A 22,024-nucleotide genomic window follows, 5' to 3' on the forward strand; every position below is an offset into this window, starting at 1 on the left:
ATATTTTTTTAATTTTGTAACTAAATAGCTGTGTTGTCTGAAAATTGTAGCTAACTTGAGAGAATTATTTTGAAGTTAACAGTCATCAAAGTTGGAGGATTTTGATGTTTTTCAATGGTGCCGCACTGAAAAAAACTAAGTCAGATGAAATACTTAGCATTTTGGGATGTCCTGAAATTTAAAAATAGAATATTTCTTTTTAGAAGTCATATAAATATTGTTTAATTGGGTATAACTCTTTCAATATCTTAAAGATTTTTGCTAATGAATGCAGTTTTTAAGAAGTTAAGTTCCTGTAAAATTGGGAAATTGTCAGTTTTTAGAGATTTACAACTCAATTTTCTCAAAAACGGGTAAATTTTAGCGCGGTAAAAGTGTTATAACTTTTGAACCGGTGGACCAATTTCAATAATTTTTGTTTTGTTTTACTTCAATTTCCTAGGATGATAATTGTCCAATATTGAAATATAGCTATTAAGGATCTAAATTTTCCACTGAACTCCCTATACCTTACAGTGTTAATGAAAAATTTGCATAATTAATGATTTTCAGTAATTAGGCTATATCTTAAGAGTGTATACTTCAATTCCAATATGATTTACGACATACATTAAAGTGGCCATATGGATGAGAATTTGGTATTTATTTTGGATTTTTATTTGATAAAACAGCTTCACTATGTTTTTCTATTTGAAAAACATAATGTGAAATAATATATACCAAGTCCATGTTCGCAACTCAATAAATGGCAAAATATTAAAGAATGTGTAAAATGTTTGTTATTGTACATACAATGACAAACTTTTTACACTTTTTGCGTCTTTTGTAATGTATTGAGTTATGAACATGGACTTAGTATATGCTCTCTCGCTTTATTTTTTCAAATAGAAAAACAGTGAAGCTGTTTTATCAAATAAAAAAATAAATAAATACCAAATTTTCAACCATATGGCGCGGCCACTTTAAACATAACAAAGTCCATACGCCCTATAAAGTTTGTTGATGTACCTTACAGTGTTTATGACTAATTTGCATGATTAATGATTTTCTGTAATTAGGATATATCTTACGAATGCATACTTGAATTTCAATATCATTTAGTACATACATTAACTTTAATAAAGCTGATATGTCCTATAAAATTTGTTGATGTAGTTTACAGTTTTAATGAAATATTTGCATAATTAATGATTTTAGATAACGCCAGGGATTGCACTAGACTTTGAAACCAGTGAGTCCCAGGGACCCATCACTGCTGAAAATATGGGGTCCCTTTTTAAAAAAATGGGGTCCTATTTTACTATCGTTTATTATCACTCATATCCACACAAATGTCTTCATAAACATTCATTCATAATAAATCCACACATACACATCATCATATCATGTACACTATGTTATTAAATACCTTTTATTTTGAATGCATGTGTTGTAACTTGCATGTATTCATCAGTACAATGATGCACACTAAAATTACATACTCTCCAATACACATTCCAAGACATACTGTGTTACATATTTAGTTTATTCTCGCAAACCAGAGCTGTTATTTCTTCCCCGAACTAATGGACAATGCCATAAAAGAGGCCATGGTTTGCAACGCTAATTTAGTTATCACCTGGATGTACGAAGTACTTCACACATGGAAGTTCCGGTCGACATTTCACTATGTGATCATGGAGGCGGCCATATTTGTTTACATTCTCACTACTGTAAAAAACCTTGTGTCAGCATCATCGGGAACTTTACATCTGTCTTACAAAACATATACACATTCATAAAAATGCAGTACTAAAGTTGATTTGTGTTGATCATGCTATGCGTACAAAAGAACAATTACCGATCACATGGGTGATCGATGTTCTTAGTTGAGATGTTTCGGAGAAACTCGTGTGAGGTATATATCATAGTAAAGAAATGATTCATGGTTGCGATCGATGTGATGTAGATCGAAGTTCTGTCTGCCTTAGAAAGCTACAAACTCCATTGTCGGACGAATCAAGTCTTTTGTGGATGAACAAAAGTGGAGATCGTCGCGTGAAAATGCTAGACAAGTGTCAAAATGTACGCAAATTGCAACATATTTCCCATGCTTGCCGCCATGTTTTGATGACATCACCGACAATGAAAAACCCCAGCATGCATTATCACTACATATGTGTGTCGGCATGAGTGAAAGATACCAACGTCATTGTCGATGTCGCGTCGGGTGTCAACTTCATGTACAATCAGTTCACACATTCTTTACTCATAAATTACACTTTCACACATCTGGAGTTAGATCAGTCTTTTTCTTTTCCTTGTTTGACCAAACTTTTTATTATCTTTACAAAGACTTTGTCATTGAACGAAGTACATTGTCACCATCATGGAGCATAGATAGTGATCTACCGGTGAAAATTGAAGTGGGTCCCATTCAAATGCATTGCGTCCCGGATGCGGAATAACACATTAACACGAACCCTATAACTCGGCCATATCTTAAAAATGCAAGCTTCAAATTTCATATAATATGGTACATATATCAACCATAACAGTACGTACCAGTGCTGAGAAGTTATTAACAAATGATATTCAGTAATTAAGCAGTATCATGTACTCTTCAAATTCTGTATAATTTGGCATATACATTAACCTAAGAAAGCACACTTGTCTAAAAAGAAAAAGCCTGTTACCATGATAGTTTTTTAGTTTTAATCAGTATTTTGCATAATAAATGATTCCCTTACGTTCAGTTTAAATCTGTTGTTTCTTTGAGACCAGTTGCAAATGTCATCTAGGTCTGACTGAAATGTTGAGGTACTGACATCATTGTAACAAAACTATTCTGATATAGTTGTATCATCCATGAAAATAAAGTGAGAGTTTCTTTTTATTGTGTGAATGTCATTTACCATCAATTTAAATAGAATCGGTCCAAGTTTTTTTCCCTGTGGTACTGCTGCATTTGCAATTTGCCAGCTTGAAGTAGCGTTTTCTAAAACAATTCTTTGCTTTCTACTGTGAAGGAAGTGTGCTACCCATTTGACTAGATTTGCATTAATACCTACATGTATATTGATTAGTTTGGACAAGAAAATTGAATGATCATCAATTTTGTCGAAGGCTTTGCTAAAATCTAGATGACAAATTCTGGACATGTGTTTCTGATTTTCAAGGCTTCGAGTCCACGACTGCAACATGTCAACCATTGCGAATGTTGAAGATAAGTTTTTCACACTCGCGTACTGTTTCGGGGTTGATCTTTCCATTGACTTCACCTTTGATCCATTTCTCAACAAACAACTCCATAATCTTTGCGATGGTATTTGTCAGAGAGATTGGCCTAAAGTCACTCAGTGAGCCCAGGTTACTGACTTTTGGTAGGGGAATGATGTTGGCCTCCTTCATTATCACTGGAACTCGACCTTCTGAAAACGACGCATTAAAGATGTCCACAAGCAGAGTGGCAAATTCCTCAGCAAACTTTTTAAGAAATTTGTTGGCGATTCCGTCACAGCCACCTTTGTTATTTGTGTGTATAGATTTTAGTTGTTTCACAAGACCGTTGAATGTGACAGTAGGAAGGTCATGTCCTCTTGGCAAAGCAGTGATGAATAAAAAATGATTTGTAATCTAAGGATTCGTAGTCTTGGACGAAGTCCGGCACGGGGACTTATGGATTGGGTTCCGTCCGTGCATCCGTCTATACGTCCGTCCGTCCGTCCGTCCATCCGTCCATCCAGAGCCGTTTCTTGGAGATGCTTGGACCAATTTTTTTCCAAACTTGGTACAGGGGCAACATACAATGACATACATATTCATGTCAATTTGTTTCATGATATGATCCAATATGGCTGCCTAGCAGCCATTTTGTTTGCAAATTTTCCCTGTCCAAAGCTATAACTCAGACATGCTTGAACAGATCTCATTCAAAGTTGGTATTAGGACTGTTTTATGACATACATGTGCATATTCATTGTTGTCATGATACGATCCAATATGGCCACCTAGCAGCCATTTTGTTTGCGAACTTTCCATGTCCAAAGCCATTACTCAGACATGCTCAAACAGATCTCATTCAAAGTTGGTATTAGCACAGTGTTCTATGACATACATGTGCTTATCCATTTTCATCCTGATACGTTCCAATATGGCTGCCTGGCAGCCATTTTGTTTGCGAATTTTCCATGTCCAAAGCCATAACTCAGACATGCTTGAACAGCCCCCCCCCCCCCCATACCCGACCCATCCTTTACTGTTGAATGGTTTATTCCACCATGTCATCTTGAAGAGTAGGCATGTCCCATGTCCAACGAGGAGACACAACATGAGTAGGCATGTTCCATGTCCAACGAGCAGACACAACATATCTAAGTCTGTTTGATTTAGGTTCACGTGTTGTTGCGTGATCAGAGTAGTGATATCAAGAACTGATTTATTGCACTTGTTGTGGTATTTATGAACTGCTTGGTCTTTTCTTCACATGATTTGTTATTGTGAACTTCACTCCAGTCGTGGCCAACTAACCAACGTCCAAACTCTCACATCGAAGAATCTTTCATTGGGTGGGTTGTTAGCACAACTGAACTGGAGGTTCAGTAGTGCTATACGCATCACCCAGCGTCTGTCTGTTTGTCTGTCTGTCTGTCTGTGTGTGTGTGTGTGTGTGTGTGTGTGTGTGTGTGTGTGTGAACAACTTAAAGTCAAAAACCACTGAACCGATTGCCATGATATTTGGTTGGTCCATTACCTTAGGTGTCTAGTTGGGAAATTGTTCAAATGAAAATGATCGCATCAGAAATGTGCATTTTATTTTTCAAAATGTGATTTGTTGTATTACAAAATGTTTTGACTTCAGCCTGGAAATGACCACACCCATAGCAACAGCCAAGTGATCACATATATTGCAAAGATAACAGGGATAAGTAGACAAGTGAATGTATGGATAATCATTCAGCAAATGAACACCTATACCTAGTATGGATCAGCATATGGGTTAAACATTTTTAACAACTGTATAGTTGTGCTACAACGCCATTGGCGCCATTTGTATTGAGTGCGATGGTACTTTTAAGGCCTTTCTTTATAACATAGCAACTGTAGAATGATAGGAGTCATTCTCGCAAAGCAAAGAGTTATTATTTCTACCACTACATTTTGAAATAAATACCCTGACATCTTATGGCTGTCAAAGCCGTATCTCACGTATACATAATACATATTCATAAGCAATGACATCATGATAATCTGACCAATCAAAGTCCGTCTCTCAAATAATGTGCTTCAGATAACAACAATGGCTGGCCTTATGTTATGGCATGGCAACTGCTGCATTTGCGACAAAGTATAAAAAAACTACAGGGTACTCACACACACAATTTTCCCAAAAGAAGTCCTGAAAACTATAATTGGGGAGTACAACAGAAATGATGAACACACAGCAAATTTTTGACGCTGCAGTAAAAGAGGCCGTGGTTAGCGACGATGTTCAATTAACTGAGTCCAACACAGCCTGCTAGCTAGCGTGAATAGCAAACGTTGTACAGATGCATGCACTGAGTGAATGTGAACGGGCGATTCAAAAGACCCGAGTAAAAGTTACTAGTCTCATTTAAATCTACTAGGATAACCACTATTAAAGAGTATAAAGTAAGAACGGGGAAAGATTTGTTGAACATTTACATTTATAAGGGCTGATAAACGGGTACTGTACAGAGTACGGGTGATGAATACAGTCATCCTGGCGTTCTTAACTCGTACGCCCAAAGACACTGTGCTGAAAGGTTGTACTTAATTATCGTTCAGCCCAGGTCCAGTTCCTTGTAAAATCAAGAGTATGGTAAACAACACTTCTATAACTACAGGTTGTGAATGGAAAATAACTTTATCTCGAGTGAACTCGCTTGAATCAGCCAATATTGGCTTGTTGTAACCATGGCTCTGATATTGAGATAATCCACATTGTAACTTCAGTACTTGCTACAAACTCATGATTGTATTGGACGCCTGGTCTGACAGTACAACAAATCCATGCTCTCACAAACCCTGCTCGACACGTACTAGGCTCTTGCCAAGGCATTGTATATCATGTGGTATGCAAGGGGCAATCTGATTGGTTGTAGTGTGTACATACAAAATGAATAAATTAGCTATGCCATAAATACAGATATTGTATATGAATGCATCCACGGCCAGTGGGAGGTTCGTTAAGAACGTTGCCGTAAAACAGGCCATGGTTTGCGACGATGGATCGGAGTTGGCAATCGGTGCATTGGAAATAGGCTTGTTGAAAAAGTCCCTGATATTACTTAAAATGAGATCTAACACCGCATATCGCATGTTTCCGTGTAGGAGACTTAACAAGCTGCTTCAAATGGCATGCGCTCAGCATATTACCAATATTTGGACGATTAAAGTTACCCATGATGATGACTCCGGTATATGAAGATTTTGCTGATTTTATCCACTGTTTGGGTAATGTGAAGTTTCATTTGACTTTCATTATTGCCAGGTGGGTGATATATGCATCCGATGAGCAGTTGTGAAATACAGACTCAATATCGTTTCCATCAGCAAGAAACTCTCTATTCAAACGTTTTGACTTCAGGTACTCACCGTATAGGCACACTCCGCCACCTCGTTTTCCAATACGATCTTTACGATAAACATTGTACCCCTGCATGGAGACCATGTCGTCAGTGATTTCTTTGTTGTTCACCAAGTCTCTGTTACCGCCGCAACGTGGATGTTATTATTAAATTCGGCATAATGACTGCAACTCATCAACTTTTCTAATGAGAGGTCTTGCATTGGTCAGCAGTATATTTGGCAACACCCTGGTTTTTGCCGGTTTACATTGTATTTCAACCAACTGTCTTCGACGACACCTTTGAGAATTTTGTTGAACATATGGGGGACAATCGGTCAGTGTCACAGGAATTTCTCTATGCTTGTTTCTACCAGCAGCACACCCTCTCTATTTTGGAAGAACTTTACATAAATTCAGATTCTTTAACCTCTGCCATATGTTGACATTCAGCCTTGACTGTAAACCATTCATTGTTAATTAGACTCACTCTGCTGTAAACAAGGGATGGGATGCCATTCTACCAGATGTTCAAGTTCAAAGTCAACTATGACTCTATGAGTGATTTGAATCTTCATGGAGACGAACTCACTTCAGATTTTTTTTTCTCTTTAAAAGTTCCTCGGTATTGATGAATTTTTAAACAGGAATCCAGTCCAGTAGTTTCACTAACACTTTGCAAAAAGCCATGGTGGTGATAAAACTTAAATATGCACAAATACATGAGATAAAAATTTGATAAAAACAGGAGCGACTTTTTCAAGGTGCTGCACAAAGCGCCACCAGTCACAGCCACCAACCTTGATCACTATGCAGTATTTCTGGAGGCCCAAACAGTAAACACCAATCATTGATGAATATATCAACAATAGTAGAACAGTCTTGGCTTGGGATGGCCTTGCCCACCCTAAATTTGCTGCCCCCTGGGCCCATCATTAATAGTCAAAATGTAACGATTACCATGCTTGGTTACAGGAAATGGGCCTGCTACATCAGTACTAACCCATCAAAATGGATGTGATGGTTCAGGCATACGTTGTAATGGTGCTTTGCCCCTAAGTCTGAATTTGTTGTGGCTGCACTGTATACAACTGTTAAACCATTCTTGTACTCTAACCTTCATCTCTGGCCAGTAAAATGACATTTTTAGCTCCGCTGTCAGCGAAAGCTGAAAGCGTAGCTTTAGGTATAGGTTGTATAGAGTGTATAGGTGAATCATAGGTGTCCGTCAAACTTTTATATTTTCACTATCTTCTCTGAAAGTAAAAGTCAGAATACTTCGATATTTGGTGTGCATGGTCCCTGGGGGGAGGCTATTCAGATTTGTTCATGCCAAGTTGATCTTTGCCATTTTCAATTTTTTATGATTTTTTTCCCAAAAATGACATTTTTATCAACTCCTCATATACTTCAAGTCAGATTGCTTTGATATCTGGTGTGTTGATACACAGAGGGTAGCTTACTTAGATTTGTTAATTTCAAGTCAGCACGTCTTCTCTTCTATTTTTTATGATTTTTTTTTTGTAATTTGAAAAAAAAATGAATAATATATGAATAATATACGCCATATTGGAAATCAGTCCGCGAGACTTTAGGTAAAGTGCAACTTTTCAAAAGACACTATTGACGTCAAACAAGCAATGTAATATGTGCTATAGTCTTAATTCTACACATTGTGCGCCCAAATGACAAATATTTGTTCGAAAAAGGGTTTTAAACTTCAATCCAAATTCTCCACCCCTCCTACACACTGCATGAAAACAGACGTTTAAGCTTTTATAAGCTAACGTAATCGCGTCGGCTCCGCTTCATTTGCCGTCGATTAAGCCGGCTTAAATTTCCTCAGGTGTGACCGGCAAAAACTTATTCATCGTAAACTTCACACTTACGACGTTACACGACGTGTACGTCGATCTGCCAATAATGCTGAATACATGGTTCAGCGTTAGGATTTATAGAAATGTTGAAGTGTTACACTTCAGTTAAGACCTAAACTGTCTGTAACATAAGACTGTGTTGTTGAATGGGCTGACAAGGTGTAGAAAATCCGACATTTTGGTGTCAGAAAGGGTTACGCTAGTGTTCCGAAGTTACTTGCGAGTGGTGTCAGTGTGACAGACGGGAAAAACCAGCTGTTAGTGCCGGTATAACAATGAGGAAAAGACGTGTCTATTCATAGACCCTCCACCGGTCTATGTTCTATTGTACTATACGGGCAGTGGCGTTGTCTAATTTGCATCCAAAAAATCCCAGACACTAACAAAAGATTAACAGCATAAGCATAGGTGTCGGTCCGATATCAAAATCAATCTACATTTTACTTGTCGAGATTTCACTTCCCAATTTCCAATGAACGAAACTATGAATATATGTTTAATCGTATTACTGTCATGAAAGATTTTTCTTGCAACAAAGTTGTCATTTGGACGAAAAAACCACTGCTCGTAAGCTGACTTCGCAAAGTAAGCCTCGATGTTATGGCAACATAAACAACTGCCAATCATTCTTGCGTAAACATTGTCTGCTAAGCTGTTATATGCTTGTTCTGTAAACCACAGACAACACAGACAAGCAAGAAGATACTTGCCTGTTTGTACGTACATGTCGAAACGTAAATACTCGGTGTGATTTTCACAAAACTTATTTTTTAGAGCTGCCTATAACTGTTCACATATTGCAGTATACACGGTTGAGGAAACGATATCATCATGTTACCAATATAGACAATCATTGTACTTCACCGGGGATGGGTAGTGCGTACATTACGACAATCCTAGAAGGATATGGCCATAAATATCTACAAGTGATATCAAATACCCGATAAACCTGGTATACGATAGTTCTCTTTTTGGAATATGTGGTTGCCCTAAAACGTGTGTTTGTGTGTGCACATATGTATGGATATGCGCAAACTTCATTAAGAGAGAAAACTAAACAGAAAATCGCCATTTCTAACTGATTACGGTGACACATCGAATACGAAGTACGATTGCCACCACTTCCCACTTTAGTCGTGTTAGCCCCTATAATTGCAAAGTTGGGGGAAATCTGACTTGTGGTATGGTACCTAAAGTTGAAACTGTAGGTACATCCACGTACAGACAAATACATGTGAAAAGGGATGCTTTTATTGTGGCGGACACGACACTCCTTTTATCGGAGAACGTATTTGTGTGTGTGCACGTGACAGGTGAATGTTACAATGTTTTCAACTGTATGTGTTATCGTGATAATAGTAAAAACTTGGCTTGTACATGTAATCATTAAACCGCCCACAAACACCCGAAACACTTTCTATTTTACAATTGAATTTTTAAATTACGAAAGCTAGTCGAGTACTATACCCCCTCCCCCGTCACCACTACCATCATCGTCCATGGATGTATCATGAAGGATCACGCATAGAAAGATGGGATGAAACACGATTTTGTAGTTTGCAGGGGATTGCATGGAAAATGGACAGCATACAATTCAAACGAACTCGAACAATTTATTTTATTGATCAGGACGAAAATACAGTCAATCAGCTTAGTAATCACAAACCACAATCAGAATCGTTTATCACTTACAAAGACACTTTCAAAAGGTAGCGTAATAAGGCATGTCCCCATATGAATCGATTCAGTTAAAATCGGTTCGAATTCAGTTTATGTGCCCACACGGAATGTTAGAAATGGACTTGAATCACACATATTGTAATGTGTAAAGATACAGTACCACCCCACCCCGCTCCACTATAGCGTTGTACAATACTAACAGTGGAAATCAACTTTAGCGTCAATACATAATATAAGTTATTTCTTTGCAGATATATGTGGGCTTTTTGAAACTAGAACTTGTATTTACTAGGTCTAATGCCTTTTATTGTTCAAGTTGTTAAGTCGTATTTTTATTCGCACGCATCTATCAGAGGAACTGTGTTCGGACGTCGTTACCGTAATTTGTCGCGTTGATATTGAACGCCGCAACATGACAGTAATGAACGCATTGACGACGGCTTTCAGATGTTTCAAGTGTCACGTGAAAACATGGACAAATCAGTTTTGAATTATTAATCTATTTCTGAAAAAAAGACTATTTTAGACGAAAAAACTTTTGATTTTCACGTTAATAGAAAGATTAATCAACATCGGTCGATCCATTGAAGTATAACCCACTACTTCCATGGTCGATCCATCAACTTCTTGGGTAAGCCGAAAAACACCTTCACAATACACCACGCTGGCTGTCTACGAGATTTTAGTCCAAGTTTACAGGTGACGTCAAACGGATTTATGTTGTATTCGTTTCATATTCTACCGACACATGGCCTAACTTAGAACCTTCCTATAGGTGCGTTTTGGCGATGCCCTCTCCACGTAGTCTATTCAAATAAATTATCGTGAAGGTCCTATAAAAGTTGTCACTGCGGTTGAACGAACGACTCGTCACATGGTACTCCGTTAATTTTCGTTGACAGATCACATGCCATTACGTATCTTGTTTATACACGTATTTGCGTACGGTGAATCTCACCTTGTCTAACCTCTCGAATTTGGCATTAGGTAATCCCGAAAGCTCTATTGGATGTTTTAAAACCAAGAGTCGCAGGTACAAGAAAATGAGGTAGTGTCTGCAATATTAAAGTGTAACGCCTTCCTTTGGCAGTCGGCTCATCATCCAAATCGCAAGAAATTGGTTGACGTATGTGCGTTCGTCAAGTATCATTATTTATACTATAGTTGTGACGACCGAATAAACGGTAAAAAGAAATTCTGTTTAATTGTTGGTGAATCAGAAATCCATATTTGTAGTGGATGTTTTGTTACTCATTTACTGGACACCCCCTCCCATGGTCAGGGATTGAGCCTGGCGGTTACTTGCGATTGGCCATATGTTTTTTTGAGAACAACGTCTCCGTGTATGTCGGCGAAGTTTCTGTCATTTCTTCATGACAAAAATAGCATTGCCTCTCTTGATTCCATTTTAGTAAGAATTTAAAAAATCTTATTGCGATTTTGATGCACGCAAAACGAAACGAACTCTTACCCCGCCCCCCTCCCAACGAATGTTTTACTCGTAATGTTTGTCATGCGTATTTTTCGCCTTTCCTGGTTACTATTATCTTGCCGCTGTTTGTCAACTGACTCGTACTCCTATTGAAAGATTATATACGTATGTAGCACAGTTTTAACCCCCCCCCCCCCCCTTTCGACTCGTATAGAGTTTTGAATCTTGATTTTTAATGTTTGAATACTGGCTGATAACACACAAGTATGGTAATACTGACGTATTACTGTATATATGATGCTCATGTGTAAATTGTGGTATTGTTCCATCCAATTTTCCAATTAAAGCCCAAGGTGCAACCAGGCTATGTGCCCACGCTACGGAAGTAGGTTTGTCGCATGTGCAACAGAATACGTTTGTTTATCTGGGAGGCAAGGAGCATTTGGTCAATCCAACCCAGGTAGTTTATCAACATATCAGTGGTTGTTCACACATATTGATTACTTGTGCTTCTTGTCTAATCCAAAGAGACCCTTGTTATATTTTTTCGAAGTGACAGTGTTTCTGATATATATATATATATATATATATATATATATATATATATATATATATATATATATATATATATATATATATATATATATATATATATATTATAGCCCGAGAAAATTATATTTTGAGGGACCTCTTCCAGCACCATACAAACACTGTTACACAGTGACAATTTGTGCGATTCTTGGCCTGTACGAACTAACTTACTTGTATTATTTGTACAAGGTACTAGTTACAGTTGCACACGTGCACTGGCGTTGGCATTTGGTCGATCATTACCTACATTTGAAAACACCAAAATCATTAGATAGATGTCTTTTTTTTTTACAGATAACAGATTACATGTAGGTCGTGTTTGGACAACATAATCGGGAAAGCTTCAAAATTAACAAGTATCGGACCAGAGCGGACTAAACTTTAACTTCCATGCTTACTGTACTCTAGGTAGCTAGCTACGTGCGATCTCGAGTTTGGTAGAAATGTCATTGATGTCCCCGTTATTTTCCTTCCGTGTTCTAATTCTTTGAAAGTATAGGTTATGGCTGTTTTATGATTGATTAAACTTGTATTTCAAAACCCAATGTCCCATCTCAGAAAACAAGTCAATAAAGTAACAAACATGTGCTCTCCGAGTTATCCCGATATGTACGAGTACCACCCCAGCTATTTCAAAACAAACGCAAAAATGCATACGTCGTGGTGGGGTGAGTACCGCGGTACTCTAGTTTGGTCTCCGCTCTGTGTCCGTATGTTTGACTACGATGTCAGTCGATGTCATTTACATTACGAGGATTATTGTTGGAAAGTGCCAAAACATATGGAAGCGAATTTTTGAGAAATCTGGAAAGAATTTAATACGATTTCTCAACTCTCAAATTCGAACGAAACAAATATTTTCTGATGCCCCCATGTTTGATCTTGTAGTTAGTTCGCGTTACGTTCATCTCCACAACATGCACATAGCTAAAGATCGTAGAGAACAGTCGACAGGTATAGGAACTAGACTAGGCAGTGATGTATGATCTATGTGTACAAAATAGACAGTTGTCTTTGAGATTTCAGGATCATTACAGAAATAAAAGAGTTGCCAACGTTAGATTTGTTTATGAATTATATCATTGTACCCGTCATCAATATGCAATGTCGCTTATAAGTATCAAATGTCGCACTATAAAATGTTTCAAAAAATGTCTTGCTTCTCCCGGCCATTAGAAAATTTAACTGAAAGTATGGGAATTCTTGATCGAAACATATTCAGTCATAAATTCCTCAGGTTTCTGACAATTTCCAATACTTGTTACAAGAAAGACTGCAGTACAAGAACATTTGGTTAGCTACACGATTACATCTGATGCCTTACACGTGACACGCAAAATCATTGTCCATTGTGAGCCTCGCCTTCTGTACATGTACCGTACGTCCAGCTTGTCTGTCGGTGTCACATTTTGCTTCCTCTCTTCAGTTTTCTAAGATGTTTTAAGAATTTGAAAACAATCAGTGTATGCTTGACAAAATTTCTTTCCACTGAAGTTTAGAAAACATTTAGTTCTACCACAGACAAGTATAGTCTGTGGTTCTACTCTACGTAAACGTTGTGTTGCATCATGCATCATGAGACATCATTGACCTCATACTTCGCTTCGTTTACAAAACTGACACACTGTATCTCCCCCTGATGGAGACAGTTGTCTAGACTTCGCATGTATTAGGTGGATTCGACAATGGTAGTTGATTAAGATTAACATAGGAAGTCATTCACACTTTAGGCGACCAAAGACAGACAGATGTGCGTTCTGGCAGGTTAGCCTTTTCACGGACCGTGGTGACAAATTGCAACCATAGTATTGTGAACATGCATATTATTTGCTAAGACAATCCCCAAGATCCCGATCGTATGTCACCATTAAAAGTTACAAACACACAAAATACATACAGAATTTATACTGATGAGCATTTTGTAGCTGTTTATGAAAGTGTATTAAAATAGCCATATATCATATCCCATGGTGTTTGATTTCACTGGCCGACCCAGTGTGTATTTTCTCAATGTCATGAAATCTGCTGATGCGGATATGTTTGTTGTGTACTGTTACTAGCCTACGTAATATAGTCACAAGTATTCAAGTTTGATAAATACCAGCTTTTAATGTTGTAAAAGTGTAACATGTTTTCGACCGAACGCAGGCGATGTCACCCTCCGGGTCACCCTATCCGACGTATAAGTCGAGCTTAACTATGCCGGTTCAAGGAAGTTTAAGTCACGTCTTACACGTCGGACTATGAAGCGGATAAGCCGAGCGGTTCACCGACGTAAACAACGGTTGCCACTGCCGGTTCTCTTCCGGTCGAGCCGTACACGTCGTTGAACCGCTGATCAACCGGTGTTAAACCGGAAGCTTAAACGTCAGTTTTCATGCAGTGACAGAATGGTTCATTCCAGTATATGCACCTCATGATCAAGTGAGAGGTTACTAAAATGCCCATTGCAGGTAGTCCGACGGGATAGTGTCTTTTCGATAGGTATACGTATATTAGGGAGCTCAGAATTCAAACCACCGGCTATATGAATTCACGGTCATAGTAAAATTCATTTGATTTTTAATTTGCTATTTTGACCAACGGTTGTCTATTTGCAATAAAATTACGATTAGTTTGGGAACGGGGTAGATTTTCTAAGATTCCGTGTCATAAAAGCTTATCATGTGTTGTGTAGTTTTCGAAAAGCACACCCGGTGGGAAAGTCGCCCAACAGGCAATCTCCCGCCATTGCTGTACTACGTGGCACTTTATTCTGGCGGGGTGTCTCTTGAAAACGGGAATAGCGAAGGGTGAGCCAATCAAGTGAGACCTTTCAAATGTAGCTAATATTATAGCCAATAAAATTAGTTGTACGATGATATGTGTATAATAAGGGTAAGGCTGGCCTCCATCCCCACACTGTAACAAGTAAAGTTGAAATCTTTGTCGCATTCGTATTTATGTACGGATGCGTAGTCTTTCTAAACAGTAATTTTTAGATCAGTTAGTATTTAAACTACGTTTCTGAGTTAATTATTCGGTAGGTTATTGACGAGCTCCCTTTGTAAAAACGTGAATGTCGGCGTTCGCCCGGGCCCGGCCATGTTCAACGGAACTAAGCATAATGGTGGCTGTCAAAATCGAAGACGCAATTTGACCGTATTGTTATTTCAGTGAGTTTATTCAGCAAGAAAACAACGTGTTCTATGTTTTTGTACTTCCTACATGATGTGATGATCGTTTTTTTTACCGGTACAACTTACAGCCTACAGTGAAACTGCTAACTTGGCTAGTAACACTGACACGATTCCGCGTTCCGTGTTCATGTTTTGGGGCACATTTCTAAATACACGAAACCAGTTATTGAATGTGTAGTGGATATTGATATTCAGTTTGAAAAATTAAAATCCTGAACTTTATTTTGTGAACTGTTTTGTCATTTCTTAGTAATTATAGGGCCGACTGTATCACGTTTAACGTTTATGTCAACCCGGAAGTACATAGACACGAAAATAGACAAAGTGACTTGCACATGTCGGGCAGTACCGGGGTCCCCGGACAGTGTCATCCCTAAAACTCAGTTTCAACTCCCTTCATGGCCATACCACTCTTTGAGACCGAGGACTGGCCACCACCTACCTTGACCCCTATCTATAGTGTGGGTATATTCCAGAGTACATGTTGCTGCTTTATGTCCTAACCGATGACATTTATAACACTCCACTCTCTGTGGACAGTTTCTCCAGAAGTGTCCCACTTGACCGCACTGAAAACATTGATTTTTCTGTTTTCTCTCCTAGTCTACGACATCATTTAGACTGGCTTCTGCAACTTTATAATGTAGTGCTGTTGACAATTGTTTGCTTAAGTCACTTAGTAAACCAACGATGAACTATCCTTTAATAATGGAATCGAGGCCACTACCAATGCATTTTGGAAACACTTCACCTGCTAACTTTTTCAGTGAGCGTACATACCTTCCGGTATTCTCGCCCGGTTCTAGCTTGTGGCAAGTCCCTTTGCACTACCTTCTTCTTTCCAAAATTATTTCTCAACTCATCTTTTATCTTGGCAATATGTTTCTGTCATCAGCTGACATAGACTGGACCACTAAAGGGAGCATTGTACAACCGACATTTGTAATAATTGCCGAAATTTGTAATAACGCCGATATTGTAAATTGATTAATATAATAATTAATTGAACAATTAAACAAGTTATTATTATTTCAATCAATCCGCATATATTATGTATGTATGTATGTATGTATGTATGTATGTATGTATGTATGTATGTATGTATGTATGTATGTATGTATGTGATGAGGAAGTTTAAGAATGATTGAACAAACAAACAAACGAATTAACGAACAAAGAAATGAATGAATGAATGAATGAATGAATGAATGAATGAACGTAGAAATTAATTAATTAGTTAATTGATGGGTGGATGCCATTCATTTGAAGGAACTAATTAATTGATGGATGGATGAATGCATGAATGAATGAATGAATGAATGAATGAATGAATGAATGAACGTAGAAATTAATTAATTAGTTAATTGATGGGTGGATGCCATTCATTTGAAGGAACTAATTAATTGATGGATGAATGAATGCATGAATGAATGAATGAATGAATGAATGAACGAATGAATAAATTAATTAATGGATGGTTGGATGGATGGATGAATGAATGAATGAATGAATGAATGACTGAATGTACACTGTGTAATTCTTAGCGGAGTTTTGTTATATTTTGCAAGCTGCCGTGGATACTGAGCAATTCGACAGAATATATTAGAAAATATGTGTTCGCATGACATTTACATGAAATTTGTGAGATTTGTCGCCACTGATGTGTATCGATTTGACTTATACTATCAATGTTTGAGTACAGCAGCCCCCTTTCATATCATTACAGTGATTTTCTATTCTTCATCAATCTATTCAATTTTAGTGGCGTTTTCGAGGATGTGCATGGTTTAGTGAGCTGTGCACTATGGGTACCGTAGTAGTTCATCATTTTAAATCTGATAGGGAAGGGATTTCAGGGATAGTTGACCAGTAGAGCCGGGAATGAGTTCATGAGTTCTGATTTATTTAGATGAAAGACAGAAAAAAGGGGAGAATAACGTCTCCCCAATCCCTTTCTCTAAAATAATGAAATCTTATCTCCATTTCAATTAAATCATTATTTTGTGTATTTCAATTTTGAACTTATAGAAGGTTTTATAATAGCACAGCCAAATGTTGTTGTGGCCACTATATATAACATTACAACTTGTTTTGTATATTTACAGAGACTTGTACCAATTACGAATATACTTGTAATAAAGTTGTTGAAAACAACAAAATTGCCGACCTTTGTAATAAACTAACGATAATTGTAATAAAATTGCCGACATTTGTAATAAACTTTGACATTTGTAATAACATTGCCGACATTTGTAATAAACTAACAACATTTGTAATAAAATTGCCGACATTTGTAATAAACTAACGACAATTGTAATAAAATTGACGACATTTGTAATATAACGTTGCCGACATTTGTAAAAACTTATTAACGACATTTGTAATAAAATTGCCGACATTTGTAATAACATTGCCGACATTTGTAATAAATTAACGATATTTGTAATAAAATTGCCGACATTTGTAATAAACTAACAACATTTGTAATAAAATTGACGACATATGTAATACAATTGACGACATTTGTAATATAACGTTGCCGATATTTGTAATAACTTATTAACGACATTTGTAATAACATTGCCGACATTTGTAATAAACTAACAACATTTGTAATAAAATTGACGACTTTTGTAATAAACTAACGACAATTGTAATAAAATTGCCGACATTTGTAATAACATTGCCGACATTTGTAATAAAATTGCCGACATTTGTAATAAACTAACGACATTTGTAATAAAATTGACGACATTTTTAATAAACTAACAACATTTGTAATAACATTGCCGACATTTGTAACACAATTGCCGACATTTGTAACGACATTTGAAGTAAAAATTTACAAAATAAGTGCCTTATCTTCACCAATCCTAGATTTCAACAAATTAAACACCTGGATCTAAGAAACTTTATCAAAATTCCCTGTGTAAGAACTTATTCTACAAGTTAAGCCAGGGAAGTTTTGCGCCGGTATGTAGCACCAAAAATTGATACAGAACTATATTGTTATGTATTTACTTCTATGATTCAAATAAAAAATTCTTCCTTTATATATCAGAGTTTATCATTGGTTGGCCTGTCATAGGCTTGGCCTGTCATAGGCTTGTGTTAATAAAACCATCAGGCAAATATTGGCAAGCGATTATGTTTCCTTTTATACATAAGTACAATAAGTTCACAGACCAACAATAATCGAAACTGGAAATTGGTATGTGTGTCGCTAGACTTTGGTGAGATATAGTGATATACAGTATCCATAACACCAAGTGTCCGTAATGTATGATGTCTGAAATATTCGCCTTTATGCATATTAATCTCTTCACACTCACGGACAAGAATATGTCCCTGTAGACTTATTGATATACTAACTAATTAGTTGTTAAAAATTACTCATACCACTTACTTCTCAAGCCATTATGAAACTTTCAATTTTTGCCCCTAAATACACTCTAAAATTGGTTGTGAAATCGCCGTTTCTAAGATTTCTAGAGAAATCAGTTTGTCCGCAATGATTAAAATATATATACTCTCGATCATACAACCACGAAGTGTTGATCAAGTGATGGATTGATGATGCTAGTTCGTATATTCACTCATCACTCAGAAGCCTTCACAATCACAAACAACTCATACATTCGCCGCTTGTACACTAGAGGAAGTAAGATTTAAGAACTAGATAAAATCAGGTTAGAAAACAGATTCAACTTACTTTTTAGCTACCCTCTATACGCCCGTCTTTCCATCCCTCCGTCAGTCAGTCAGCCAGCCAGTAAGTCAGTCAGTCAGTCAGTCAGTCAGTCAACCGACCGACCAGCCAACCAGCCAACCAACCAGCCAGCCAACCAACCAACCGACAAGTTATCTTTTGATAAAGTCAACTTAACAACACGTCCGCCAATGATCAAACTTTACATTCGTTCAATAAAGCACGACGTGTTCATCAAGTGAATTATGATTTGAACTGATGGGTTGGTACATGAGTACTGCTGGGTATATAATGTAGGTACTAGTAGGTAAGTAAGTAGCTAGGTAGATAAGTAGACTTTTTATTGACTGATCGCATGATTGATTGATTGATTGAATGATTGATTGATTGATTGATTGATTGACTGACAAAGACTCAAAGATCCAAGTGGCTGACATAACTGTTGTAAATTAATTCTAGGAAGCCTGTAATGACGATATTTTAAATCCCTTCTAAGTTTAGAATGAGTAACTGCATTTCTTTGAAAGTCAGAGAGGAACCCCCTTAACCTTTTTTTTATTACAAATTTCGGCAGGTTTATTACACATTTTTTTCTGAAATTTATTACAAATATCGGCAATTTTTATTACAATTGTCGTTCACAGAATTTATTACAAATGTCGTCAGTTTATTACAAATATCGGCAATTTATTACAAATGTCGGCAATTTTATTACAAATTTCGGTTTATTACAAATTTCGGCGATTATTACAAATGTCGGTTGTACAGAGCATTCCCTTTGAGACATGTATGAATAACAGCAGCAGCCTTTTGTTCCTTGCCCTCTGCTTCTATTATTGTGTCGAATCTGTCTAGCCATTGCTCTAGTTCATCTTCCTCCTCTCCAGTAAAATATTCCAACCTCTTAGCCATTTTCTACACGGCTGCCACCATTGAGATGACACAGGAATGAAGAATACTGTTTACAGGATTTATTAGACATGACACAACACGACAAACCATACGGTACATGGATACCTACATAACAGACAAAATGGCTGACACACGCCCCTTGCTGCAGCAGTACATCAGAACCTACATCTCAATATTTTATGTACATGTACATACTAGTAATTAAACATTCATGCATTGGCAATATTATATGGTCATGAAGATTGAATCTGAACCATCTTGTGCCTTGAGCTCTGGTAACAATAGAGAATTTCTGTCATACTCTGTATATATTTTGCAACAAATTAACAAATGTTTAGAAATTTAGTTTGTCTAGTACTAGTAGCATAAGTAGTAGTATATAGGTCAATGAAGTGCTCAGAATTTTTAAATAGAATGTTGTTCATACTTATTCTACATATATTATAAAACATGAAATCGATCTGTTCCTTCAATGGAACACAGCACTTATAATATGTACTTTAATAACCATCACAGTTTGCTGAAAATATATATTGAAAAACTCAAGAAACGATCATATTTTTCTAATAATTTAATATTTATTACTGTATGTAATACAGGTGTGAGTCTTTCAAATAAAGACTGTTGATCTAATAACGATGTCTGGAATTAGTTGTTATGAATGTGAACTAAAGGAACTATGTTTTTGCGGAGTTACACAAAACATACACACAAAGTAAAGATGGCTTTGGTGTTGTTATTTCAATCAGTAAAAGTTTTAACTTGTTTTCCTACCAGAAAAAAAGGGACATAAGAAAAAGAATCCCACACACCAATGGGCAGAGATGGAATATCTCACACTCGATGGGGAATTTTTGTCTGACACTTGCCTGTGGCTCGTGTGGAACAATGCCCAGAGCCTAGGAGACTGCTACATTGTACCATGTTGGGTCCCGTCCTTACATCCTTTCATTCATCTGTTATCCTCTATCTCAAACATGCATGGACCAATTTCAACCAAACCTGGCACAAATGTCATGCTATAGTCGGCATATGCACATCACTTCATTTCATGACCTTAAAATGGCATGAATGTCAGCCATATTAGTCACAAAAATTCAGATTTTACCCACTCACCGTGGAAACTTAACAAAGACCTCATTTGTGTGTCTACACCCACCATGAGCTTCTAATTGAGACCTTAGATGGTGGCCATATAAACCTGAAATCTTAATAGAGAGAGACCTCCTTTGAGTGTCTACACTCATATTTCTATCACCACAAAAACAGTATTAAAAGATGTGTTTTCATGACCCAGCCTCTCAATGTATAAATTCTATTTTCTGTTCGCACATGTACAAATTGGCTTTCGAATGGTATTATGCAGATAGTTTACACTTACATGTATTATTAATATACATGTAATGTAAGAATCATAATTATGGTTTATTGGACAGAATCTACCCAAACCAATTGATGATAATTCTGTGGAATGTGCAAATGAAGAAAAGAAAACTATTGTTGATTGCAAAGACCACATGAAGATAGCTTGGCGATATGAGCATTTATCAAAGCAACAGGTAAAGTACTTTAGGGTATACTATATTGTATGATGTTGTAATAAATAATTAGTCTTCATTACCAAGGATTCTAAATACTCATGAGTAACATTTTGCCTGCTTATTTTTAGCCCAAAAAAAGGAATGGAAAGTTTATGTGTCACTTTGTGGAAAAACTATCGATTTTTAAATATCGGCGATTTAAAGTCTCCAGATATTTTTGGCATTAATATTTGCATAATGTGCTAGATATTCAAAGTGAACACATTTATTTTGTCAGGAAACATTCTAGCAACTGCAAAACCATATTACTGTATTGATTACATATGTAGGTGTTGTGTACTAAGCACATACTTACCCCTAACCTGTTCACCTTCTACAATCTTTGGATATTTTCCTGAAATCTGACATTTTTAGCATGTATATCAACATTACAAGCTATTTATTAAGAGAAAGTATATTTCCTGTAAAGATATATGTTCTAGTAATCAGAAAAATGTATCAGTATGCTCCTAAGATGCTGAATAAAAAGTACAGA

At 36.8% G+C, this 22,024-nt stretch overlaps 1 protein-coding gene across 2 annotated transcripts in view; it reads left to right on the forward strand.

The window, feature by feature from the left end:
• LOC144438349 (elongator complex protein 4-like) overlaps positions 1-22,024 on the forward strand; it is a 78,357-nt gene that overhangs the window by 26,625 nt on the left and 29,708 nt on the right. For both annotated transcript variants that reach the window (XM_078127416.1, XM_078127417.1), the window contains exon 4: positions 21,385-21,507. In XM_078127416.1, the coding sequence (XP_077983542.1) occupies positions 21,385-21,507 (123 nt within the window). The remainder of the gene's footprint in view (positions 1-21,384; positions 21,508-22,024) is intronic.

Source organism: Glandiceps talaboti, chromosome 1 (assembly GCF_964340395.1).
Source record: "Glandiceps talaboti chromosome 1, keGlaTala1.1, whole genome shotgun sequence".
Lineage (NCBI taxonomy): Eukaryota > Metazoa > Hemichordata > Enteropneusta > Spengelidae > Glandiceps > Glandiceps talaboti.